Genomic DNA, 27,452 nt, shown 5'->3' with positions numbered 1-27,452 from the left:
ACCAACCTATTTTCCAAAAATTTCTTTTCACTTCTTTACTCATCTGTTTTTACATCAAGTTAAGAATTTTATTTTTACTATATTCTGGTACTGTATTAATTTTTCAGGGGTAGATAATTATACCAATACCATTTATTAAATAATCTATTATTTAGTTGTGAATTGAAAGGTCACAATAAGTTTTACCTCTAAATTTTTTGATAAGTATTGTGCCAGAACCATATTATGATTATATTAGAGGTTCAGTGCATGAAATTCATGCATGGGAGGGATGTCCCTCAACCCGGCCTGAACCCTGTCCTATCTAAGACAACTCTGGGGATGTCTGACTTCCAGTTTACAGTCAGACATCCCTCTCACAATCCAGGACCACTGGCTCCTAACCGCTCTCCTGCCTGATTGCCCCCAACTGCCTTCCCCTGCTGGCCTCATGGCCCTCAACTATCCTCTCCTGCCAGCCTGATCACCCACAACTGCCCTTCCCTACCACTACCTGCCTCCTCTGTTCGAAGTGGCAGAGACACCGAGAACGCCTCCTCTGTGCCACACAGAGCCGCAAGACCCCCAGGCCTCACCATGCAGAGAGGCAACTGGGCCCTGCCTCCACTGTGCATGCGGCCATCTTGTGGTGGCCATCTTGTGATGATGTCGTGTGATGCCCCCTAGGCTTTTATTATATAGGATTGTTTCTGAGTAAATTTTGTTACCTGTTTTCTATAGTATTTTCTCCAGATTTGTTTTATGTTGAGTTTTTCCACAAACAATTTTAAAAACTAAAAAGAAAAAGAATAACAATGTCACAATTTTCATAACAAATAGAAAACCAAAGAGACTGCAGTATTGTTTAATCTCAAGCGAGATTTCCATGAGGAATGTTAACTCTACTCTGGGCTTCTCTGTATTCAGGTCTATGAGCTTAATCAGGAAGACAAGTCCACCAGTCCAAGAGTTCAAAATGTGGAAATTGAGTTGTTCTCTGAAGATGATACTAATGTATCAGCACAGAATGCCCGAAAGGTAATTTCCCCAGCATGTTCCCAGATCATCCATACTCTTTTTCTAAGAGAGCCATTATGGAAAAATATCAAGGCTAGTGCAGAGAAAACTTCGAGGGTCACATCTTAAGCAAAGGTATACCAAGGTTTCTCAACTTCTCCACTATGACATTTGGGGCAGGATAATTCTTTGTTGTGGTGGGCTGTTCTGTGTATTTTAGGATGCTATATCCCAGTAGCATTCCCCAGTTGTGAAAATAAAAGATTTCTCTAGGTTTTGCCAAAATATATCCTGGAGGGGGAAATCATTGAGAACCACTGGTATAGGCCTGTTATTGCAGGAGTTGGGATAGCTGAATATTACAGTCTCAGGAAAGTAGTCTTCTCCTCATCACCTGTTTCCCTGTGTGGGGTTAGGCAGCTGACCGGGGTATGATTTGAAGGGAGGAAAAGGTTGAGATACTATGTCTTTATACTCCTTCGCTTTACTCCACCAGGGAAGAGCAATTAGAGAATTCTCTCCTGAAGTCAGGGCTGGTCAGAGCATTTGGAAAAGGACCCAATAAGAGGGATACTTTCTTTTTTTTAAAATTTAATATATTATATTATTTTTTTTACAGAGAGGAAGAGAGTGGGATAGAGAGTTAGAAACACTGATGAGAGAGAAAATCATCGATCAGCTGCCTCTCGCACCCCCCCAACTGGGGATGTGCCCACAACCAAGGTACATGCCCTTGACCAGAATCAAACCTGGGACCTTTCAGTCTGCAGGCCAACGCTCTATCCACTGAGCCAAACCAGTTTCGGTGAGGGATACTTTCTTGATGCCCCTCATACCTACAGGCCTTTGCCTGGTTATTTTCATACCTAAAAAGTCATACTTTTTATAAGGTATTAGGTACCACAATGGTGAGAGAGGGTGTTGATAAATGATTCTCCCTTTCCTTTGCTCTGATGTACAGAAGTCTGATGCTATCAGTGTGCTTTCGGAATGTAGCACCATCGACCCGCAAGATCCCTTTCGGCGGAAACCTGAAATGGTTCCCCAAAAGGAACCAGAGAGATGTTTTCCCAAAGGTGAGTGGTAGTATTCCTGCGTCCAACTCACAGAATACTTGGATGGGATTCTGTTATTCTTTGAAGCTCTATGGTTTTAATACATTTATTCTTCCTACTTCTACTGGAGACAAAAGTGAAGAGAGGTCACTCACAGGTTCTTGGGGTCATTATCAGCTGTAGTCTTAATTTGGGTAAGCTCAGCTTACAGAGACCAACAACCGGGGTAGAAACTCCAGAAAACTTTCCAGAAAGCCCACTGAGCCAATATGCCCACCACTTTGTAGAGTCCCCTGTACATCAGTTGTAGGATACACTTGAGTCATGGACTAAAAGAACTTGACTGTAAGTTTAGGGTTGACTGAAACCCCTGCCAGGCCTCCAACTCATTCCTCAAGATTCTTCTCTGAACACAGGATAACACTGTAGCTAAGAGCTTTGTCTCAGGAGCCAGACCACCTGAGCTCAAATTCTGGCTTCTCAGTGTTTAGCTTCTTTAACCTCTCTGTGCCTCATTTACAAAATGGTACAGTAATAGTACCTGCCAAAAAGGGTTGTTATCAGTATGAAATGAATGAATGTAAATCACTTAGAAGAGTGCCTGGCACATAATAAGCAATCAACAAATGCAGCATTTTATGATTCCTTGAGTGGATGTAGTGGTTTCTTCCTCTGTGCTTTCATTATTTTCTGTATTCACTGAAGGGAATTTATTTCTGTCCATCTCTCCCATGAGGTTCTTAAACACAAAAGCAATAACTTACTCAATATTGTATATCTAGTGCGAGATTAGAACCTGCCCAGATTATGGGCTCAATAAATGTTAAGCACATAAACAAGTAATGTACAAATGAATAAATGAATCTAAAAATTAAAAATTTCTCCATCAGTTTGGGACTAGATTGGGTTCAGAAGGAACACTAAGAATGAGTTTTCGTGTTGTTTGACAGCTCTAAAGCTGCCCAGGGGGTCAGGGGTTAGGCTAGGGCTAGATTGCTATTCTATTTACTTACATTTGGACTGGTCTTTGAGGTATGGCCAGAATGTCAGCAATGGAGATGAAGGCAAAAGGGGAGGATGGTTCTAGAAGAAGAGGGGAGTAGGGTAAGAGAAATACACTTTTAGGAAAATTAATTTATTGATGTTCTGAAAGATGGAGAGAGGTAAGGGACAGACTGAGGAAACCTCACAGTGATTTAGGAAGATGATGAGAAAAGGAGTAGAATGCTATAGTCACCATGAAGTATGTACCCACAGAATTTAGGAGGAGATCAGGAGACAAGGTGAAAGGTGATGTGATTCATCTGGCTTGAGTATGTTGGGACCAAATGCTCAGTTATTTGTAAGTATCTTGACAAATGATCAAACTCTCCCATGGGTGGTTGACAAAGCCTGTGTCCATCCACGCCTCATCCCCTACAGTTCTCAGGACACTTTTTACTATTGCCAAAAACATTACTGCATAACCAACAACCACGAGACCTCAGTAGCATACAGTGATAAACATGATTCAGCTCATCTAGGCTGACTACCTCTGCTGATCTTGGCTGGCTTTATTCATGTGAGTGGTACTAACTAGGAGTTGGTTGATCTAGCCTGGGTTTAACTGCAATTTGGCTTTGTGTAACATGTCCTCTTCCTGGAACCAGTTAGCTGACCTGAATGCACCTTTCTTTAAAAAAAAGGGGGGTGGGTGGTGAGGCAGGGGTGAGGGTGGGGGGCTTATTGATTTCAGAGAGGAAGGGTGAGGGAGAGAGAGTTAGGAGCATCAACGATGAGAGAAAAATCATTGATCAGCTGCCTCCTGCACACTCCACTGGGGATTGAGCCCAGAACCCGAGCATGTGCCCTGCCTGGGAATTGGAAATGTGACCTCCTGGATCATAGGTTGACACTCACCACTGAGCCACACCGGTCTGGCATATACACCTTTTTTTATGGAGATGATGGAGGAGAGTGATAGAAACATGCAAGGCTGCTTAGGGTCTAGGCTCAGAACTGGCTCCCTCTGCTCTGTTGGCCAAATCAAATTACATGACTGAGCCCAGATTCAAAGGGTTGGAAAAAAGACTCTACATCTTTAGTGTGAGGAATTGCAAAATCACAGAGCAAGGGGCACGTGTACAGGGAGGGGTGAAGAGCCGGGTTGTTAATGTACTTTACCTCAGACACTAACGGCAGCGCTACTGCCCGTTCCTTATAGGCCTGGCTTGCTGCTTCCCATGCTGTGCTGTGAACAAGAGAAAGTCCCCCTGGATCTTATGGTGGAACCTGCGGAAAACCTGCTACCAAATAGTGAAACACAGCTGGTTTGAGAGCTTTATTATCTTTGTGATTCTGCTGAGCAGTGGGGCATTGGTAAATTATCACGTCGTGTGGGGACATTGGGGAACAAGGCAGCTGGGGGAGCTGCATTCTGACTTCACCTTTATGGGGCTGTGAACGTGGGGGGAATAGACACTAGTGGGCTCTTTACTGCTGGCTCCCCTTGGGGATAGGATTTTGCAGAACAACCTCTGGAGTCATGCTGCACGTGGGAAGCCCCCAAGCCAAAGGCACTTTACCTCCAGGGAATCGTGACCCAGCCTAGCACTCTAACGTGGCCCCTGAAGTCCGGCCCTTTACCCCAGGTCTGTCTGACATTCTTGGAGGATTTCTAGACATTTTCACTATATCCTACCAGTTTCCTCCTTTAGACAGCAACACTCCTACTCTCTCTTTCCTTGAAGACCATAATGCTGCTTTCTAAAAGATAAAATGTGAGAAGGCTACAGGGACCCAGAGGAGGGTATGCTAAGTTGTCTTAGTGTTTTCCATCACTTATAATCCCTTGAGAGGAGAGACAAAGAAATGCCGCTTTATGTACATGGCAGATCCTTCCAAACCGAGGTGTCTTGTGTGAGGTCTGGAAATAACTGAATCCATCAGCCTCCAGAACCACATAGTCATAAACTCCTTCCAGCTCTCTATCCTCACATTTTGGTCCTTTTTGCTCCCCTGCTTCACCTCCCCCTTTGCTCTTATCACCAATCTCTCTCTCTCTCATTTTTCCTTCTCTCTTTCTCCTTGCTTCCCTGCTTCCCTCCCTCCTTCTACCTTGTGTCTTCCCTTAAAATGGCCATACTATAGAACCAAATTGTCTTCCTACTTGATATGTCAAGTAAATGGAGCCCTGGGCTCCTCCTTTTGAATTTGGAGTGACAGACATCTTGCAGTATGTTCCTAGCAAATAGAATGGGACAAGGAACTGTCTAGCTTCTTTACCTCTGCCATTCTGGTTAGTGCCTACACCTGTGCAATCTCTGGGTCAAAGGACATGAGCACATCCTGGGGCCCATCATAGGCTATGACCAACGGTGTCCTCATTTATCTGCTCACCACAATGTAAATTATTCCTCCATCAAAAGAGCAGATCTCTCTAAAGCTATCAAGAGAAGTTCCTTGATTAATTTCTATTGCTAGTCCTTGGCCTTTGGTTTCCTATAGTCTTCTGGTGATTATAATCTCACTAGCTGACTACTCATTCAAGTGGTAAGGGGTTATAATTTACCCCACAAATGGTACTGGGTGTCTACCAAGCCCTGTGCTAGTCAGTGGGAAAGCAGTGGTGTTATCAAAAGGCCACACATGCCCCATGGCACCATGTGAAAAAAGGTATAATCAGAAAAGTAGCAGGGAACACACAATCCTCCTCTTTCTCATCTGCTTTCAGCTGAGGCAAGAGTAGGCAGGACAGAGAGAGTTAAACACACAAGCAGAGGTTCTGGAGAGGGACCCATGCCCTATTTCACTATACATTATTTGCAGAGAAATAGAGAAAAGAAACACCTTGTTGATTGCCAGCGGCCTTAGTTATCACATGGAAGTTTATTAAAAATGCAGAGTCTTGAGCCCAGCCCAGACTTGCTAAATCAGAACCTAGGTGATTTGGGGCTCACTAGAGTTTGAGAAGCTCTGGTGTGGGAACCTATGTAATAATGGGAGCTTCCTGGGTTAGTAAATGGCCTCATGATAATGTGGAAGCCCCCAAAGAGCAGATGCTGATTATCAGCTTACTCTTCCATTGAGCTAACTCAGACCTGCGGAGCCAGCTTGTGCCAAGTTTCCAAAATGAGAGAGAAAATGAGCTTCCAAAGCCATTTATGCTTGACTCTCTTGAAGAGACAAACACACGGATAAGTTCCTGACTTCCAGGAGCTTGGAGTTCAGTAGGAAAGACATAATTGCCAGACCCCCCATGACATATGGGGTCTGGCAATTATAGACCAGGACTATAGTGTTATACTCAGAGAAGCATTGAGCAACATGGGGCTGTGTAGGGTCGCAGCTAACCCAATCTCAGTGGAAGGATAGTTTCCTATGGAAAAGATCAGCTAATATAAGATCGAAGGGCTGACAAGGACTATGGAGCAGAGGCAGAACAGAGATGGAGGCCCTTCCCTAGTCAGTTCCACTGGGGAGTTGGAAGCAAGACTTACTCTTTTGATTTCTTTTCCCCCAGAGCCTTGGGACTGTGGAAATCTCAGTCCTGACAGCAGGGCTGCTTGCTTTCTTGCTTTCTGTGTTTGCCCAAATGTCCTGGCAGATTTATTTATTTATTATTATTGTTTTTTTAAATGACAACTTTCTTTAGGCATTTTCTTTTCGTTCTTTCTTTTTTTTTTTTTTCTTTTTTCTTTTTTCTTTTTTTTTTTTTAAATATTTTATTGATTTTTCTTACAGAGAGGAAAAAAGAGAGATAGAGAGCTAGAAACGTCAATGAGAGAGAAACATTGACCAGCTGCCTCTTGCACAACCCCTACCGGGGATGTGTCCGCAATAAATGTACATGCCCTTGACCTGAATTGAACCTGGGACCTTTAAGTCCGCAGACCGACGCTTTACCGCTGAGCCAAACCGGTTTCAGCTGTCCTGGCAGATTTAGTGGCAAGACCCTTCTCTCCTTCCTTTCATCTTCAGTAACTCTGTGAAGGCCCAAAAAACCCCCCAAAAAACAAACAACAGTGTGCATCCTCATTCTATAGACCCCAAAGATGCACACACACATCTGAGGTGAAGGAAATATTTGTACGTAGCATGAAAATGGGTCTCTCTGAAAGCTAGAGTGTCTTGCTTTCATAGTCACAATTAATGAATGTTTAGTTTTCAAAGCAATTTACATTGGGAGCTCTAGCCCATAGCATCTCGAACTTTTGCATGTTATGGAGCACACACAAAATGATCATGTGTGTAGGGAACACTGAGGCATGTAGATAAGGCTGTTTGTGGTAGGAGACGATGGGCCTTGGGGTGGGCCAGCTTAAGAATGCGGACTAAGATGTTTGAATTTGATGTTATAAGCAACAGAGAGCCACTGAATAGAGCCCCTAAGTAATTAGGAGGACATAAGAGATGGTGTGTGTGTGCCATTCAGTGGTTTTAGAAAAGTCAGCAGGAGAAGACAAGGAAATGGTATGGTGATTTGTTAGGAAGATGTTTTTATATTCCAGAAGCCAGTGACGAGAGCCTGGGGAACATAGTGGCAACAGAAGTTTAGAAATAGGATTTTTCTTCTTCCAGTTTTACTTAAAGAATTGATTCCATTGGAAAAATTCAGCCTTAATATCTGTTGAGCAAAACTTTATCCCCAGGAGAGATACTACTTTATTTGGAAAAGAAAAAGTAAAGTCAGCAAGGATACCTGTGCGAATATTCAGCCTGGCCTATGGCTTTATCATTTCAGATATTTGAAGATATTCACCTTAGTAAACAACCCAAAATCCAAGAATTACTTAATTGTACTGACAATATTTTCACATACATTTTTATCCTGGAGATGGGTCTGAAATGGGTGGCCTTTGGATTTCGGAAGTATTTCACCAGTGCCTGGTGCTGGCTTGATTTCATCATTGTGATTGTAAGTGTACCATCTCTCTTAAGGGCTAAAGGAGGGTGGTGTCTGCATCTTTATCTCCAGCAATTTAGGAAAAAAATAAGAGAGAAAATGACAAAGCTGATGGGGTGAAATGTTAATAATCAATGTGTATTTCTTTTATTTTTAAAAAAATATTTTTATTGATTTCAAAGAAGAAGGGAGAGGGAGAGATAGAAACATCAATGATAAGAGAGAATCATTGACTGGCTGCCTCCTTCACAACCCTGGCAGGTGCCCTTGACTAGAATCGAACCAGGGATCCTTCAGTTCGCAAGCCAATGCTCTATCCACTGAGCAAAACCAGCTAGGGCCATCAGTGTGTATTTATAAGAACAAAGATATTATCTCACATAGTCACGGTGCAATTCTGACATAAATTTAATAAGATCCAATACTAAAAAAAATCCATTTTCATATTTTGTCAATTGTTATAACAAATTCCTTTATAGTTAATTTTATGTATTCCACCCATCACTATCTCCCCTTTTCCATAACTCACCCCAATCCAGTATCCAATTCAGGACCCCACATGACACATCATTGACATGATTCTTTGGTTTCCTTTAATTCACAACAATTTTACTTGTGAACTCAACTTTACTTTTCATTAAACAACTAATGCAAATGCATCATTCTTACCTGCATGAACTATAGTTTTGCCAGACAAGGAGGAAAGAGCCTCTCCATCTGTTCTTTCCCTTCCAGCAGTGTCTATGTGTCTAGATAAGCCACCTGCCTCTTAGAATGAAGGCTATTAACCCTACATTGTCTTCTCTGAGCATTCAGCAGGCATACTACCCAGCAGGCTTCTCTTCCCACCAGGTGTCTGTGACCAGTCTCATTGACTTAAAGGCCTTGAAATCCTTCCGGACTCTTCGCGCACTGAGGCCCCTGCGAGCTCTGTCCCAGTTTGAAGGCATGAAGGTACATTCTTCAAGTGCATGGGAGGTACTTCCTTCAGCTAGCAGGGAAAGGTGGAGCATTTCTCTCTGGGCCAAGAGGGCTTTCCTTAAATTGCCAAGCTTTTCTTGGATTCCTTCCCATCCAGCCCATTGCTTAGAATGTGAGAAATGGAGAAAAGTGTAAGATAAAGCCACCATCCTAAAAGAGCTTCTGTGATGTGGACTATGGCTTCCCTTGAATGCTAGGGCAGGTGTCCCATGCGTCTCCAATACCATCATCAGAGGACACTTCTCAAGAGATCCTTAATGGCAATGAAAGGACCCGTTACCTATGCAGTTGAGAGCAGGGCTTGTCGTGGAATTTGGGGAGGACCAGGGTGGCGGGTAGAAACAGGAGTTCCAGGAGCCTCAGGCCTATCCTGGGACAAACAAGAGCATGACGAGTCTTACACATCTGTTGTTTTTCTTCTGTTTTGTTTCCTTAAGGTGGTAGTTAATGCTCTCATAGGTGCCATACCTGCCATTCTGAATGTTTTGCTTGTCTGCCTCATTTTCTGGCTTATATTTTGTATCCTGGGAGTAAACTTGTTTTCCGGAAGATTTGGAAGATGCATGAATACAACTAACCCAGCTTTACTTATAAATTACACCATTATCGCAAACCGAAGTCAATGTATAAGTGAAAATCTCACCTGGGACAACCTGAGAGTCAACTTTGACAATGTGGGAATGGCTTACCTCGCCCTGCTGCAAGTGGTAAGTGCTGTCAGCATGTTTGTCACTCAGGAAAATCATAAATTATTTTTCGATGAATAAAAATACAGTGACTCCTGAGGCAACAGAATCAAATCCCAATTTCTCATGTGAGAGCCAGTGGAATTGCTCGTCACTAAGCATCCCCAATTTGATTTTCTACTGAGCCTCAACCTTCAAGTGATGCCTCTGTAGGGTCTGTCCCTCCTACTCTGCCATGAGTGATGCCTTGTTCTTCAGAGCTCCAATCAGAGAGGAGAGGAGCCTCCGAGGCCCTGCTGCACCATGAGTAACAGTTTCTTGTGGGAAGTCAGTCCCAGGCCAAGCCACAGCTGCCAGGTCTTGGACTGACAGTGAAGACAGATGTGGCATCAGGAGAGAGCCTTAAACAGGCTCTTTTCAGAAATTGATTTGTAGCTCCGCTAGCAATTTTTAAGGCAGAACTTTCTTGTTTCTAAACTTTCTATTTTGTATAAATTAAGAAGAAGAAAAATCCAAGACACCCATCCTTGCATTCCTTTCTACTGTCCTTTTATTTGGACATTCTGTCCTGGAAGAACATGGTGGTACATCATCTTACACACATCTGCCCACTGGCCTTGCTTGCTTTTGCCTGGGACCTATATGTTGATGGCAAGTCTATAATTGTGTTCATGTTTACTTACTTTTTTGTTGCAGGCAACATTTAAGGGCTGGACAGATATTATGCATGCAGCTGTCGATGCCAGAGAGGTGAGCTTGTGTTCTACCATGTTCTCGAGTGCTGGGGTCAAAACAGGGATGTTATGACTACATCCTAGCATGCTCCAAAGTCCAGTCCTCTTTCTCCATAGTGGCCAAACAGAAACCACTCATGTAGGAGATGGAGCCAGAAACAGCAACAGAATCACAGGATGCCTTGATTTTCTTCTCACACCTTTTCTCCAAATGAGTGGGTAGTCAGAAGCCATTTTTCAAAAGGGTACTTGCCCTTGACTAGGAAAATTGTAAGATGGGACTAGGTGTGAGCATGACAGCCCCTCTCATGGCTTCAGGCTCTCCCAAGACTAAAGGGGTTTCTGATGGTTGTCAACATTTGAATTCTAGTTAAATAGAAAGTGATCATGGATTCCCAAAATTAGACAAATACTCAGCGATCTCTTTTATTTCTATTTCCCAATTGGAAAATTGAGGAATTGAAAGGATAAGTGTTGTCCAAAGTCATATTGTGAACAGATGGTTGAATCAAGAAAGGAATCAGCATTGTTTGATTTTTTTTTTTATCATCACACACGTGTGTGTGATGTTCCATTTGAGAGTCTTTAGAGTTGATGTCTGGCACATAGCAGGTGTTCAGTATATGTGAGCTGTAGTAGCAATAGAAGTGCTATGAGTAGTTATATGAGTGGTAGAGCCAATTTATAACCAAGGAAATATTTAAAAATATTAATGTGCTCATTTTCTTTTTGGTCTGAGTATATCTAAGTCACATGAGAACTGAAAAAAGTTTGAGACCCTCTCTCTTTCTGTGGCATCTGATGCTTTGAGTCACACTTTGAGCCGGGGATCTTGGTTTTAAATAATTTGTGTCCATTCTGGAGCTTGATCATTCATTCATTCATTCATTCATTCATTCGTGATATGCTACATGTCACAAGGTATGCTAGGCATCAGGGATTCAAGAGTGACAGGACATACGCATAAATTAAATACGATGAGGGCTCTGTATGAAGGATGTAATTGTTCAGCAGGAGTTGGCAGTTAGTCTGCCTCTGGTAGTCTCACCTCCAGTCTGGCTCCCTCCCACTGCATGTTACCCTGAGCTAGGGGAAACTGAGGGGCTTTCTGCAAGCACCATGGCTGTCTGGAGTGGGCTGAGGAGTTAATGCTGATGCTGAGAAATACTTGGTCTTCTAGATGAGATAGTTAATATGGCTTATATTTCTCTCCAGTAATTATTTTCTTCTCTCATTAAAAAAATCCCTAGAAAGAAGCCCAGCCAGCATTTGAGACGAACATATACATGTACCTTTACTTTGTATTTTTTATCATATTTGGCTCATTCTTCACTCTGAATCTCTTTATTGGCGTTATAATTGATAACTTCAACCATCAGCAGAAAAAGATAAGTATCGGGGTTGCCCTGGTTTGGTATTTTACTTCTCTTCTCCAAAGCACTTGAGTGAAACATAATCCTGGTCTAGGTTGTTGTGCAGAGTAGCCTTTATCATCAGCATGAGAACAAAGAGGGGGCCATTTGGAGATGGAGCTTGAAGATGTGGCTAAAAAGGGACTTAAAAGAGCTGGGTTTTATTAAAGTTTAATAATTAAACCATTGTTTTTTTAAAATATATTTTTATTGATTTTTTACAGAGAGGAAGAGAGAGGGATAGAAAGCTAGAAACATCGATGAGAGTCAGTCAATCAGCTGCCTCTTGCACACCCCCTACTGGGGATATGCCCGCAACCAAGGTACATGCCCCTTGACCGGAATCGAACCTGTGACCCTTCAGTCCGCAGGCCGACCCTCTATCCATTGTGCCAAACCAGTTTTCGGCTTAAACCATTGTTTTATCTCTCCATTCCTCTCTTTAACACAAAGGACATTGTTGAACCCTGATAAAAAGGCAACTACCAGAATCAGTATTTATGACACTACAGTGATATATTAGTAATCTTTCAAGTGTAACTTGTTACCCAGAATAAAAAGAATACTCTCTATAAAAACAAACAAATAAATAAGTAAGTAAATAAGTAAATAAATAATTTTAAAAAGCCCTAACTGGTTTGGCTTAGTGAATAGAGCATAAGCCTGGGACTGAAGAGTCCCAGGTTCAATTGTGGTCAAGGGCATATACCTGGCTTGTGGGCTCAATCCCCAGTAGGGGGCATGCAGGAGGCAGCCAATCAATGATTCTCTCATTGATGTTTTCTATCTCTCCCTCTTGCTTCTTCTCTGAAATCAATAAAAATAAATACGAAGAAGGAAGGAGGGAAGGAAAGAGGGAAGGGAGAAGGGAAGGAAGGGAGGAAGGAAGGAAGGAAGGAAGGAAGGAAGGAAGGAAGGAAGGAAGGAGGGAGGGAGGGAGGGAGGGAGGGAGGAGGGAGGGAGGGAGGGAGGGAGGGAGGGAAGGGAAAGAAAGAATACTTTTCCCTATAGCAAACTGTGTCCTGGCACCCAACACCCAAACTCTGCAGATTAATTGGAACAACTAGAAAAGAAGATGGTTGGGAAAGAGGCAGATTGTTTTAGGGAAATTTCCTATGCACTGTAACAAACAAGCTTTTTTTCTGATTTTACCGTTCATAGTAAATGTGGAAGATAAAAAAAAATGTAAATCATCCAAAAGGTGACCACCAAATGATAGCCATTTTGGGATTAGCCTCATCTTTTTGGTACAATCCATCCCAGTTACTTCCCAACTAAATATGTATTCCTTTTACGCAGTTGAGATTGCATGGTATTTTAAATTTTATAGAGCCCCCCCCCCTTCCCATTAGTCATGGGTCATGAAATCATCTTTGTTGTAAGAATTTTGGACACTGAATTACATCCCATACTATGGATAGATCATAATTTATCCTGATCATTCTCCCCTTTCCTAGACATTTAGTTCAGTTCTAAATTTCTTGCTCTCCTAAAACTGTCACAAACATTCTTGAACTTCTCTCTGTGTATCTGATTATTTCCTCAGGATAAGTTCTTAAATTTAAGGCATTAAAGATATACTATCAAATAACTTTCAGAAATAGTGCTGGGTATGCTCCTTTTGCTAGATAACAAAATGCTTCTTTGTTCTTTTCTTATCACTCTGGCTTTTATAATTTTTTAAAATCTTTTCTAGCTTGATGAATAACAGTGTTATCTCATTGCTTTATATTCACTTACATGATCATTTGTGAGGTTATATATGGTTTCACAGGATGGTGGCCATAAGCATTTTTCTCTTAAGAATTCTGTTTTTAGCCTTTGTCTCTTTTTAAAATTGAGATTTTTCATATTTTTCTTATATTTTTATATAGTTAGTCCACTTTGTGACTTGTTTCTTGTATTTTTGTAGTGACCTTTTTGACTTACAGACATTTAGCATATTCATGGAGTCAAACTCCCAATCTTAACCTTTTTGACTTCTTTTGTATTTCTGAATTCTAAAAACAGGTAACTAAATATTATTCACCTTTGGTTTTCCCAGTTTGGGGGGGCTCTTTTTTATTTTTCCTGTTAAACTCTTTTAACCCATCTAGAATATACCTTGATACTGATGAGCCTTCCTAGTATCTGCAGGGAGAGCCATTCACCACCCTTACGCAACTATTAGTCACTGCTGTTAGTCGGGAGTGTGCTATATGGAGTCACCTCTGCAATATGCAGCTTGATTGCAATCAATACCTGCAATTTAGGTGTCAGGCCTTATGATTTTAGGTTTCAGCTTACATTTGAAATCACTATTCTGATTAGTCTATAGCAATTTTGTTTTGTTTCATGTTTATTACAGAAAATTTCAAACATGCACAAGAGCATACTAAAATGAACCAAACTACCTATCACCCATCACAATATTTATTGATTTAAGAGCATCCTTATGCTATCTGGCCTCACCCAAACCTGCCACCAGGTTTTTTTGTTTTGGTTTTTTTGTTTTGTTTTGTTTTATTTTGTTGTTGTTTTTGTAGCACTAACCAGATACATCATACCATTTCACCCACAGGTTTTGAGAACATATAATAGCTCTATTTAAGCATAACCACAAATCAGTTATCTCACCTAAAAAGATGAATATGAATTCTTTAAATTTGTCAAATATCCAGACCAGGTTCAAATTTCTCCCAGTCTTTCATTTTCTTAAAATACTTATTTGTTCTTTCATTGATTAATTCGTGTGTATTAAATTTACTTTCTTTTCAAATCAAGATTCAAATAAGGCCCTCCCACTTGATGGCTTCCTTGCTCTCTGGAATAATGAGATGTGCCAGGCCTAGTCAGACCCTTCCTGTCCCAGATCTGGAATCAGCCGTTCTCTAAGGAGCGCTGGGTTTGTTGTGTGAGGTGGTGTTCCAAGACCGCAGTTTGGAATGCTCATTGTCATTGTTTCGAGGCTTTTTCAGTGGACAGAGCTACTTCACATTTAGGGCTCCTGGGAGATATATGTGGAAATATGAATACTGACCATTCAAATTCAGGACTCTGAGGTTTCCATTTAACCGATACATCTGTATCTCCTCCTTTCTACACTGGTTCTCATGGGCACAGGAGATGACAGCAGTACCATTTCCCATACTTACTCATTTTCTTTATCCCACAACCCACACTTAGGACAGGCTCAGAAAAAACAGTGTTAATACTATCATAATGCATATCATTACTAAAGACACTTGTGTCTGCCAGGCATCCTGAAACAACCTGATTAACTTCTAAGGCTCTATTTTTATTTTATTTTTACTTTGGTACCATACACATAGCACAAAATTGACCATCTTAACCATTTTTATCATACAGTTCAGTGGTATTAAATACATTCATCACTACTATCTCTCTTAATAACTCTTTTCATCTTGTAACACGGAAACTCGGTACCCATTAAACAATAACTCCCATTCTTCTTCCCCAGCCCCTGGCAACTACCCTTCTACTTCCTATCTCTATGACTTTCACTACTCTAAATATTTCATATAAGTGAAATCTTACAGTATTTGTCTTTTCGTGACTGGCTTGTTTCATTTAGCATTATATTCTTGAGTTCATTTTGTTAGTTTATTTGTCTTATTTGTTGCTTTCTGTTTTATATTTACACTAGACTGTAGGGGTGTCGAACTCAGTCAGAGAAGGGGCCAAAATCTAAAATCCAGCCTAAATCGCGGGCCGAATGGTTTACTGAACAGTCATAAACTGTCATTGTGATGGAAACGCAGCGGAGTGCAGTGATGACAGCGCGGTGCGGGCCACATTGCAAGGCCTGGCGGGATGGATTTGGCCCGCGGGCCTTGTGTTTGACACATGTGCACTAGAGGAACAGTGCACAAAAGTTGTGCACTTGGAGTGGGTGTGTCCCTCAGCTTGGACTGCACTCTCTCACAGTCTGGGAGCCCTGAGGGGATGTCTGGCTGATGGCTTAGGCCTGCTCCCTACAGGAGCAGAGGCAGGAAAGACTCCCTCCACTGCTGCTGCACTAGCCATCCATGAGCCTGGCTTCTGGCTGAGTGGCACTCTCCCTGTGGGAGCACACTGCCCACCAGGGGGCAGCTCTTGCATTGAGCATCTGTCCCCTGGTGGTCGATGTGGATCATAGCAACTGATCGTTCTGCTGTTTGGTTGATTTGCATATTAGCCTTTTATTATATAGAATAATGCCTTATTATGGGCAAGGCCTCTAATTCAATTTTTTTGGTAGTTAAAGGGAGGGGCAGAATTTTCACTTGAACCTGAAGCTAAAATTGCCCTCAGGTAAAAAATCTGCATAACACTGAGACACATCTTGGTGAGGCTCATTCTGAACACTCAAACTGTTTTATTATGTGTATAAGTATTGGGAATCATCTTATCTCTTTAGCGAAAGGAACCTTTTGTTTTGTTACAATGACTAACTTTATCTCATGAATTGTATTTTGGCTTTAAGCTTGTTTCCAGTATTCACACGGGAATGTAAATTGGTACAGCACTATGGAAAACAGCATGGAGGTTCCTCAAAAAATTAAGAATAGGGCACCATATGACCCAGCAATCCTTCTTCTGGGTATCTACCCCCAAAATTTGAAAAAATTTATTCATAAAGATATATGTTTCTTTGTTCATTGCAGCATTTTTCATGCTTGCTAAGACACAGAAACAACCTAAATGTCCTTTGATGATGCACTAAATTTTTGTGAAGTTTAATTTATTTTTTCTTCTGTCTTTGGTGCAATACTAAAGAAATTATTGCCAAATCCAATGTAATGAAGCTTTTGTCTTATTTTCTTCTTAGAGTTTTGCTGTTTTAGATTTTATATTTATGTCTTTGTTCCATTTTGAGTTAATTTTTTATATATGTAGTCAAGTAAGGATTTATTTTTATTCTTTTGCATGCAGATATCCATTTTCCCAGTGCTAGCTTTCCTAGTCTTTGAAAAGGCTGTCCCAGGGCTGTATATTTTTGGTCCATACTGGTAGTGTAAATTCAAATCCCATACCCACATCAAGGCAGGCCTGGATTCACAAATTATCAGGGAAGATTGGGTATGCACACTGAGACAGCTTCCTAGTTGTCTCTCATTGCCAACAAATTCTGTCATCTTCATCTTTTCATTGGCAGCACTTGGAAAGTTCAGGTTCATACAGGACTTCAGCAGAAGCCCATGTCGTTTCTCCCATGACCCCTTGTGGTTATTAAAGTCCAAGGTTCTAGTTTTTACAGAGATTAGAAAATGCTCCTACACCAACTGTGGCTTTAGAATTAATTTACTGCTCTGTCTTATTTTTTAAAATCTCTCTTGATTTTTAGACCCTAGAGATTTTCCTTACTTTGGTAAGGAAAATTGAATTGTTCAACTATACAATTTAAAGGAATTCTCTTCTGTTTTATCCATCTAAAATGTCTATATATTTTACTTAAAGTCCCTTAAAACTTTCAGAAATGAAAAATCTAGTTCATTTTTCTATTCTTTCTTGCTCAGTAGTGAAAACCCTTAAAGCTATCTATTATAATTTTTACTTCTGAAAATGGCTCTGGTCAGATTCTGTGAAATTTTATTAGTAGTGAGTTATATATTCATTCATTTAAGAGAATTTTAATTGCCACTGAGTGGGATTTTTTTTTTTAAATTGTGTCACTCATTTATATTTTTGTTGCACTGTGGTTTGATTTATGCAACCTGAAATATTTCCAGTTTTGTAAAGATTCTTTAGATGTTTGCAAATAATTTATCTTTGTTTATATTCTAAAAATTATATATAATTGATAAAAAGTAATATTTTTCCCCTATTCCTTAATTTAAACCCGGTTTCCTTTCAGCCCTCCCATAGAGTTCAGCTTCTTTTGCTTCCCATTGAAATTTTAAGAATTAATGATAGAAGTGAAATATAACTTTATTTCTGACAATTCAGAATATGTTCCTAAAACTGTTAATAATAACTCGCCTCTTCTTCATATACTTAGGTGGCCAAGACATTTTTATGACAGAAGAACAGAAGAAATACTATAATGCAATGAAAAAGTTAGGATCCAAAAAACCTCAAAAGCCCATTCCAAGGCCTCTGGTAAGAGAAGTCATTGTTTCTAAATACACAGCTCATTACGTGGTTATGAGGAACTCAGATGTCAACACTCCTGCTCTTCTTTAATTTTTAAAATTTACAGACTTTTCCAAGAACAATAAAAACCCAGATGCACAGGTGTATGTCTCAAGTCCTTAGGAAAATTAGACCCTCATATTCAATAGTAAGAGTCTGGGTAACAACTTTTCTTGCTTTTTCGTGAGCACACAACAGGTGCTTAGTATATACTCATTGCAATGACGAGAAGTTAGCAGACTTTTTTTTTTTCATTGAATTTATTGGGGTAACATTGGTTCACAAAACCATCCAGGCTTTGAGTGTACAACTCAACAAAACATCACCTGCACACTGCATCATGCACCCATCCCCCCGAGCAAAGTCTCCTTCCGTCTCCATCTCCTCACCGCCTGTGCCACCTTCACCTCACCAACCCCCTTTCCCTTCGACTGTCACTATGCTGTTGTCTGTGTCTGTTAACAGACCGTTTTAATTTCATCTTGACCAGTTTAAAATGTATTTATAATATATTTAGTCAACTTTTTCAGCTGTGAAGTTGAGGCCATGCATACTCACCTTCACTTCACAAATGTTTATGATAAACTTTCTCTGTCAGGCTCTGGCAAACATTTCCTGAGAAAGGTCAGGCAGTAAATATTTTCGGCTTTGCAGGCCTTATGGTCTCGGCTGCTACTGCTCTGTCTGCCATTGTGCCAGAAAAGTAGCCACAGACGACACAGAACATATGTGTGTGACTGTATTCCAGTACACCTTGATGTAGAGACATTGATGTTTGGGTTTCATATATGTTTCATATGTCAAAACGTTATTCTTCTTTCGAGGTTTTTCTCAAACATTTAAAAGACATAAAATCCATTCTGAGCTCCCAGGTTATATAAAAACAGCCGGTGGGCCAGATTTGGTCTATGGGTGTAGTTTACTGATCCTGCTTTAACTGGTATGAAAGGGCGGCTCAGTGCTCACAGTCTAATCGAAGGGCTGGCATTTGAGAGCATTCAATTATAAAGTCATACAACAAGCACCGTTGGTAGCTCTGACAAGTGAGTTTGAAGACTTTCAAGGTGGAGAGGGTCAGCGGGGACAGCAGAATGGAAGAAGGGCTTGAGAACTGAAGTGTGCGGAGGATTTTGAGATTTTCATTTGAACATATAATAGGTTCCAAAGGATGTTAAGTTTACTGCTGTTCCCAGCATGCAGAATGGAGACTGGCATCAAATGTGTCCTCTGTATAGTTTGTTTGTTTTTGCTTTTCAGATCACGTGTATTTATTTAATTGTTTAAAGTTTTACATATGCCTCCTTTTCTCTCAGTTGACCTCCTTTCCCCCAGCCATTCCCACCCTGGGCAACCCCTCACTGCTCTAGTGTCTGTGTCCATTGGTTATATTAATATGCATGCATATAAGTCCTTCAGTTGCTCTCTAATGCCACCCCCATCACTTGCCATTTGTCTCTGGATCAATTCTCGTTCATCAAATTACTATGTTGATCATTATATCCCACATATGAGTAAGATCATGTGATATTTATTTTTTCCAATGAGCTTATTTCACTTAGCATAATGCTCTCCAGTTTCATCCATGCTGTTGCAAATGATAAAAGTTCCTTCTTTTTTACAGCGACATAGTGTTCTATTGTGTAGATGTACCACAGTTTTTTAATTTCCTCATCTGCTGATGGGCGCTTAGGCTGTTTCCAAATCTTAGTCATTGTAAATGCTGCTGCTATGAACATAGGGGTACATATATCCTTTCTGATTGGTGTTTCTGGTTTCTTGGGATATGTTCTAGAAGTGGGATCACTGGGTCAAATGCGAGTTCCATGAAAGAATGTTTTAGGGCACATGCACACAGCCCATCCCAGTAGGATTAAGTATTTGTGTTGCACTAAAAATGTCTGAGAATGGCAGGGCTCAGTATCTAGAGTTTATATAATGAAGAATTTTTGACCAAGGAGTTAATGATGGAATTCTATTTGGGGAGATTAAATCTGTCAACAGTAAGTGTCAACTCCCCTAAATCTAGCTTTTAGGTACCAATCTCACCTACTGGCACTAATTTCACTTTGAAATTTTTATCTGAACTTGAGCCGACACAAAAGACACAGATAATTTTTACTTACATGTATGTGCTATACAATCACTAACTCAACACCAGTTGGTCCCAGATTTGGAATTAATTCTACTCATGAGACACAGTATGTTTCCCCATAATTACCAGTCTATTACATGAAGGATATGGAGCTAGCAATGCATCATACAGCTGGACAAAAGTTCCAATGACACAAATGCAGCGTCTAGGCCATCTATATACAAACAGTATACAAGTTCACTATTGGTAATAGCATCAAGTAAACAACTTTTCTGTTTCCTTGTTTAGTAATCATTGGATCAGAATCCTATTTACCTAACCTTATCTGCAGGTGGAACAAAAATTAGAAACTCGGCATCTAAGAATTGCTTGAATGTAGTTTTGGTTAAGAGTAAGGTTTGATTATTTTGAACTGACAAGTGGAGCCTTGGAGGTGATAATTCCATTTTGTCCAACATAATTATGTGAGCAGGTATTCTCTGCATTAATGGTATTGAAATAAAAATATAGAAACAGATGAAACATAGAGACCAAAGTTTATCTTTTTATTATTAAATCCAACATGAGCTGTTTTATTTTGCAAAACATCTTCCATCACATCAAAATTACATTGTTACTAAGAATTTTATTTATTTATACTTTTTTGTTTTAAAATAAAATTAAAGCTATAAGCCTAAAGCTTAAAAACCAATTATTTAATTTAATTTAAAGAAATGAAAATATTATAAAGAATATTTTGCTCTTTAAAAAGAGTTTGTGCATTTTCCAAGAAGCTGCTTTAATTGTAAGAGAAAATATATTCTATTGTATATGCCTTTTTTGTTTGTTATTTCATCCTTACAACTCCAAGTGATCTATGATACCTTTCTTTTTCTCTCTCAGAACAAATGCCAGGGTCTCGTATTTGACATGGTCACAAACCAGCTCTTTGATGTCTTCATCATCGTCTTCATTCTCCTCAACATGGTTACCATGATGGCTGAGTCAGATGGCCAGTCTAAATACATGAAATCCATCCTTGAGCATCTCAACCTGGCCTTTGTGGTCATCTTCACAATTGAGTGTCTCATCAAAATCTTTGCTTTGAGGCAGTACTACTTCACCAATGGCTGGAATTTGTTTGATTGTTTGATCGTGGTCGTTTCTATTGTTAGTAAGTATAATCAGTAGCCAGAGGGGTGTTAATCTGAGAGCCAGGAGTAAATTTGTATTATTACTTGGAAGTATGTCCAAACTTTCCATAAAGCAAAAAATGAGGCTTAATGTGATTTCTGAAAACATAGGTGTGCTAATGCCATTCTTTACCGGGAAGTTGACAGGTGATAGAGTAATTTCCATTCCCTTGACTGTCTACCCAGTTGGAGTAGAGAGTTAAATAACAATGTGGGTCATTTAGTCAATGGAGATAGACAAAATTAAGGTGACTTAGAAGTCTCTGTGGGGTTACCTGGTTAATCTTGGTAACTGAGTCAGAGTTCTACCTTCCCTATGAAATTATAAGCCCTAACGAACATTTTATAATTTTAAGGATTGGCATTTAGTTTCCATATTTTTCTTTAGTTCAAAATCCATGAACTATGCTTATCTCTACTGCTTGGACCCCATTCACCAGCTAAGCTCACTCTATAACCAGTATATTTTTCCTAACCATAGGCAGAATTAACTATAAGGTTTATGAAAGAAGAATGGGTTGGGGGAGAGGGTTATTGCCATATACCTTTATTCTTCATGCTTAACCATCGAGTTTACTCTGAGTTTTTGAAGTCTGCTTTTAACTAAACCAACAATTTGACTTTTTATAATTGTGTAAAATTGCCCGGGGGCCTCTCTTATAATTCAAAAAGCAGTGGAAACAATAACAACTGATTTCACAGGTGGAAGCTTTTGTGCTATTTCAGAAAGGATGCATTAAACAGATATTTTGGATAAAAATATTTTGGTTCCTATCACTGCAGCAATGCCATTTTTCAGAGAGCAAGTTCATAGGCTATTCTGGCTTCTAAGCCATGTAGATAAAGTTTACAAATAGGTCCTTCCATGTGCTTACAGTTAAATAGATCTTTAATTTTTATTAGTCAGTTCCAATCATAAATTCTGGTGAAATTGACGGAGGCAACTGTGTTAGGAAGTGGTGGTTGGATGATTCTGGGGCAGCCCTCTTTTAGTTTACAGAGTCCTTTCTCCACTATGCAGAGAGCAACTCGTCCACTCAACTCTATTGAACTCCTTCCAGGAGGTGCCAGGCATCGTACAGTTTGTAGAAACATCTCTGACTTCCATCCCTTAAACAAATATTAGGCTATTGCAGTTAAACTGGAGAACATTTTTCACTGGAGAACTTTTTGCTCCAGTGGTTGAGGAAATATGCACATTGAGCCAAATCCTGCTTACCAAAGGCAGCATTTTAAAAAATTCTTTGGCAGTAGGTCTGCCATTCAACTCTTAGCCGCTACACTTTCTCAAGCTCTTTCCTAAGCTTCTAGAGAAATATACAAGGAGAGTGAGCCACAGTGAGTCTCTCTCTAGGAGTTAACAATCAAGTGATTAAGACCTACTCACCTTAAAGAGTCAGAAACAGAGAAATTAATTGAACACCAAAGTACATGGTACACAGACGATTGGTCTCAGCGATGGGACAGATTACTGTGGACTTGATTACTTAAAGTACTATTCCTGGAGGGGGTGGGCCTTAAAGGATGGACCTCCTCCAGTGGTTGCTAACTTGGTACTTAATGAATTCTACATCTCACCAGGGCAGGCTGCCCAAGTACAATAGCATGTGAATTAAACTTCTTGGGCACAATTGGGCAGTCAGTGAAATATGTCATAAATTAGTTCTTACTAGTCATTAAAAGGACTTTGGAGGACCACCAGAGCAAGGCCATGTCTTCACATTCCAACCATTCTATGATATAGAGGCCAGAAAGTGAGTTGTTTTAAATCTTTGTTTCACTTTCCCACAGAGTAGGCAATGAGAGAAGAGAGTGACATTTTAGGCCAAATATTAGGCAGTTTTCAGAAACCTCTGCTTGAGATGCCATTTCTGAGGTGTCTACCACAACAGAGAAAGTATCTCTAACTTAGTCCCTGAAATTTTTTGAGTTTGGACTCAGGAATCCTTAGAATTAACATATTAACAAACATATGAGAGATCCATGGCAGCTTTAGCCCAAAGATGAGCATCCTAACACTACCATCTCCTGGCCACACCTATGGCAAGCTGTGTTCAAATTCCTCTATACAAATAAGAACCTGTTACTTTAAGGAACTTTGAGGTTAGGTTTTCCACAATTTCCACTGAAACTCTTCCTCAAGCCAGCCTTCATTAGCAGAAATTTCTCTTTGTACTCTAATCTAAAAGTCTCTATCTGCAGTTCATCTGTTTTCCACTCTATACATCCAATAAAAGTGGAAAACTATTATATTATTACCCCACGAATGACTTTAAATGCCCAACATAGATTATATATTTCAAGTTCATGAAATAACTCACAAAGTAGCCTTTCATAAGCTACATTTTCTTTCCTTTCCTTGGGTCTTTAGGTCCCACCTAAAACTGTGTGGCCCTTGGAAATTGTTTTCCAAGTTAAGGTACAAATACATATTTCCCCTTATATGGGTAAAGAAAATTCTTAATTTTGTGCGTAAATTAAAAGGTATTGATAAAAGTCAGTCCCACTAAGATTCCAAGGCAGGAGAGACAGTCTGGTCTAAAACCGGATGCCTGCTAGAAATTGACGGGCTCTTCTCCTCTTCCTCAGGCACAATGATTTCTGCTTTAGAACACCAGGATCACATTCCTTTCCCTCCGACACTCTTCAGAATCGTCCGCTTGGCTCGGATTGGCAGGATCCTGAGGCTTGTCCGGGCGGCACGAGGAATCAGGACTCTCCTTTTTGCTCTGATGATGTCCCTTCCCTCCCTGTTCAACATCGGCCTTCTACTCTTCCTGGTTATGTTTATTTATGCCATTTTTGGTATGAACTCTTTCTGTACAGTGAAGGAAGACTCTGGGATTGATGACATATTTAACTTCAAAACTTTTGCAGGCAGCTTACTCTGTCTCTTCCAAATAACCACCTCAGCAGGTTGGGACACCCTCCTCAACCCCATGTTGAAATCTGAAGATCCAAGTAACTCCAACAAAGAGAACTATCACCTCCCTACCATAGCCATCATCTACTTTGTCAGTTACATCATCATCTCCTTTCTCATTGTTGTCAACATGTACATTGCTGTGATTCTAGAAAACTTCAATACAGCCACCGAAGAAAGTGAGGACCCTTTGGGTGAAGATGACTTTGAAATGTTCTACGAAGTCTGGGAAAAATTTGACCCGGAAGCCACACAATTTATCAAATATGCTGCCCTTTCTGACTTTGCTGATGCCCTTCCCGAACCGTTGCGTGTGGCAAAGCCAAATAAATATCAATTCCTCATCATGGACTTGCCCATGGTAAGCGGAGATCGCCTCCACTGCCTGGACATTCTCTTCGCTTTCACCACGAGGGTACTCGGCGACTCCACTGGCCTGGACAGCATGAAGACGATGATGGAGGAGAAGTTCATGGAAGCCAACCCTCTGAAGAAGTTATACGAACCCATAGTCACCACCACCAAGAGGACAGAGGAGGAGCGATGTGCTGCTGTCATTCAGAAGGCCTTTCGGAAGTACGTGGTGATGGTGAAGACGAACAAGTGTGCCTTGGAAGAGAGGCCACAGTCACCGCCCCAGACCCTCTGCAACGGAGACTTGTCTGGCTCCGGGGCAGCTGAGGGCAAGGTCCACTGTGACTGAGCCCCTCACTGCCACCCCTACCTTACAGCCTCACGGCCTCTGAGCACCGGGGACCCACAGCCCAGCGTGTGAACAAACAGTGGACTAATTGAACTAGTTATTCCATTTTTTTGGATAAAAGAAGTGCTATTTCAGGGCTCACTTCAAATGGTGTCTACAGTGCTATGAGATGAAGCTACCTGACTATAAGCACTGGTACTGTTTTAACCAGAAAGGGCTGGAGAGGACACACTAATGCTAGGATTGAAACACGGTTCGAATTATATCAAAACAAAAGAATAAGAAAGAAACAAAAAACATTAAAATTTTTAATTGTTTTTCCATATGCTTTGAGGTACATTATCTAATATCTTTGTTTAATGTTTTCCCCAATGCAAGTATGTGGCTTATCACATAGAGCTCTTTTGCATGCTAAGTAGTAAAAATTCAAAACCTGTCAATAAAAAAATAGCTCACTACAGGTATTTTTACCAACATTAGATAGTTGTTCATTTCAAACCCAAAAGCATGATCTTGACTTGTCAATTACCACCATATCTTTCACCAGCTGCAATCTCTGTTAAATATATTTGGATAAATAAACAAACAAACAAACAAACGAGGTTTTCCATTTTGCATTTTATTCAGAAAGTACACCAAAAAGCCTATTGTTTGGTGGTTGTGTAAGCAGTGGTTTAAATGTGGTGCTTTGCTTGGAATTAAAGGTGGAAGCAAGTGGTATACTAATAAGTGGTTACTAATAAGTAACAGTTGACTCTTCAGGAAAAAGAAAAGCCAGGATTTGTCGTATTTGCTGATCTCTGTGGCGAATACCTCCATTCCGGCTGCTTTAAGCTACTGACATGTCTCTGCAGATGGCGTTGGGAAGAAGTGTCCAGCATCCGGTCTCACAGGCTGGCCCCAGCCGGCTCCAGCACACCGCTGGCTGGAACCAATGAGAAAGGCTCGTGTGACTTTGGTAACAAATATGCAGAGGGCCCCTTCCATGGAGACAGCACCCTCTCAGCAGCACCTGGACCCTGGGATGTAGACGCCATGGGACACAGTGGTTAGCTGGTGACCTTAGCCACTGGATGGACCCTACACTTAGTTCTGGTTGGATGTCTGCTTGAAAAGCAGCCCAGAGAACAACTCAGGCCTATCAAGAGGGCCTGGCCCCAGGGCTAGCTCAGGACCTCCCTAAAAACTGGAGATACCCCGAGGCCAAATAAGACATTAGGCCAGCAGCCCCCAGAGACTGGACTGGGGGCACAGAACCTGCATTGTGATCATGTAAGTGTGAGGGAAACCCTGCAGAACTAGCCCTGGAGCCCTGTACCTCACCCGGCCTGGCAAAGCTGATGTTTCTACCAGCAGCCTGGGGTCTGAGGGTTGAGCCTCTGACTGTACCCTGGAGGCATGGCCAGTGCCGGACACTGTGGCACACTGAAGGGCGATCATTTTCAACATGTGCAAGGTCTAACCGTGACACAGTGTACTTGTGTCCAGGGCCTGGGTTTCCTGAGTTTTGTAGGCAGCCTTGTGTTCTGGAGAGTTGGCAAAACTAATAATAGCATTATCTAATCATTGTCAAGATCTAATTTTTACTTAGTGGTTGCTGGGCACCAGGCACTGGCTAAGCATTTGTCATGAGTAATCTCATTTGACCCTCACAATAACCCTGTGAGTGTGCGGTCACTAGCCTGGTGGAGCCTGAGTCTTTGTGCCCTGCTGGGAAGCGGGGGGGGGGGGGGGGGGGGGGTGTCCCACTAGCAGTAAACATTTGAGGCGCGGCCACAGGGCCCTCATCAAGAGCTACGGGGCCCGTGGAAGTCACCGTTCTAATGTTGTGGCCAGTTCTGCCTGCAGCATTGGGGATGGCCTATGTATTCCATAAAAGCTGCCTCGGATTACGAACTCTGGGTGTCTTACAGTTCCCGACCGAGTTATCTGAAAGAGATGGCTGGCCATCGCTCCAGCAGGGATACCTCCTGGGTGGAGGTAGGGGAGGGCCTGGGACAATACGATCGTGCCCATTCAGATAACAATTTAGGAGCTTAGATATGATCTCTTCTGCGCAGAAGCGTTGGCTCTCCCCGCAGACACATGTTCACCCCCCAGAAGGCAGCCTTTGGCGGGGGCTGGATTCCTGGAGCCAGCTCCTGGGGAGAGCACAAGGTCTGTTTGGCTTTTGAGAGAGGCTGAGCCACGCTCCGTTCACTAGAGGGCAGCAAACGCCCGACCACGGTCTTTTCTGAGAGCCGCACGGCATTTGTGTGAGCCTGGCGGTCTGAGAGCTCCTGCAGGGGGACAGGAAATGCTGAGTTATCCAAACCCTGGACGGGTGATAGAAAGCGCATACTCCCCAAAAGCAGCTCTCACTGTGCCGGACCCGGGATACCCCCAGGAGGCGGAGTGGCTGGGCTGAGCTCTGCCCTGCAGGGCCCTGTAGGGCCCTGCAAACCCTACAGCCCCTGACGCCAGTCCTCTTCTCAGAGCCTGCGCTTCTGCAGGCACACCAGCCTGCTCATGCCATCTACAGACGTGCCCGAGGGCCAGGTGGTACCACCTTGTATAAGCTGTTTCTCACCGCTGGTCCTTAACCTCAAGTGCATACATGCCTACGGGGGACTTAGACATGTGTTCATGGGATGATAATACAATGCAGTATGACTAGGGCCATCAACCACGGACAGGCCTCAGCTCTGTGAGGGTGAACGG

The 27,452-nt window shown here is 41.5% G+C and overlaps 1 protein-coding gene across 1 annotated transcript in view; it reads left to right on the top strand.

Moving 5' to 3' along the window:
* SCN11A (sodium voltage-gated channel alpha subunit 11) overlaps positions 1-25,346 on the top strand; it is a 70,449-nt gene extending 45,103 nt beyond the window's left edge. The window contains exons 17-27 of the mRNA XM_045579432.1: positions 907-1,017; positions 1,958-2,072; positions 4,255-4,409; positions 7,774-7,947; positions 8,788-8,889; positions 9,354-9,623; positions 10,299-10,352; positions 11,587-11,724; positions 17,725-17,829; positions 20,837-21,107; positions 23,716-25,346. Of these exons, the coding sequence (XP_045435388.1) occupies positions 907-1,017; positions 1,958-2,072; positions 4,255-4,409; positions 7,774-7,947; positions 8,788-8,889; positions 9,354-9,623; positions 10,299-10,352; positions 11,587-11,724; positions 17,725-17,829; positions 20,837-21,107; positions 23,716-24,752 (2,532 nt within the window). The 3' untranslated portion in view covers positions 24,753-25,346. The remainder of the gene's footprint in view (positions 1-906; positions 1,018-1,957; positions 2,073-4,254; positions 4,410-7,773; positions 7,948-8,787; positions 8,890-9,353; positions 9,624-10,298; positions 10,353-11,586; positions 11,725-17,724; positions 17,830-20,836; positions 21,108-23,715) is intronic.
* The last annotated feature ends 2,106 nt before the right edge of the window (positions 25,347-27,452 follow it).

Source organism: Pipistrellus kuhlii, unplaced genomic scaffold (genome assembly GCF_014108245.1).
Source record: "Pipistrellus kuhlii isolate mPipKuh1 unplaced genomic scaffold, mPipKuh1.p scaffold_m20_p_11, whole genome shotgun sequence".
In the NCBI taxonomy this organism is placed as follows: Eukaryota; Metazoa; Chordata; class Mammalia; order Chiroptera; family Vespertilionidae; genus Pipistrellus; species Pipistrellus kuhlii.
The sequence above is the reverse complement of the archived record's forward strand: the minus strand, read 5'-3'. Positions and strand labels throughout refer to the sequence as shown.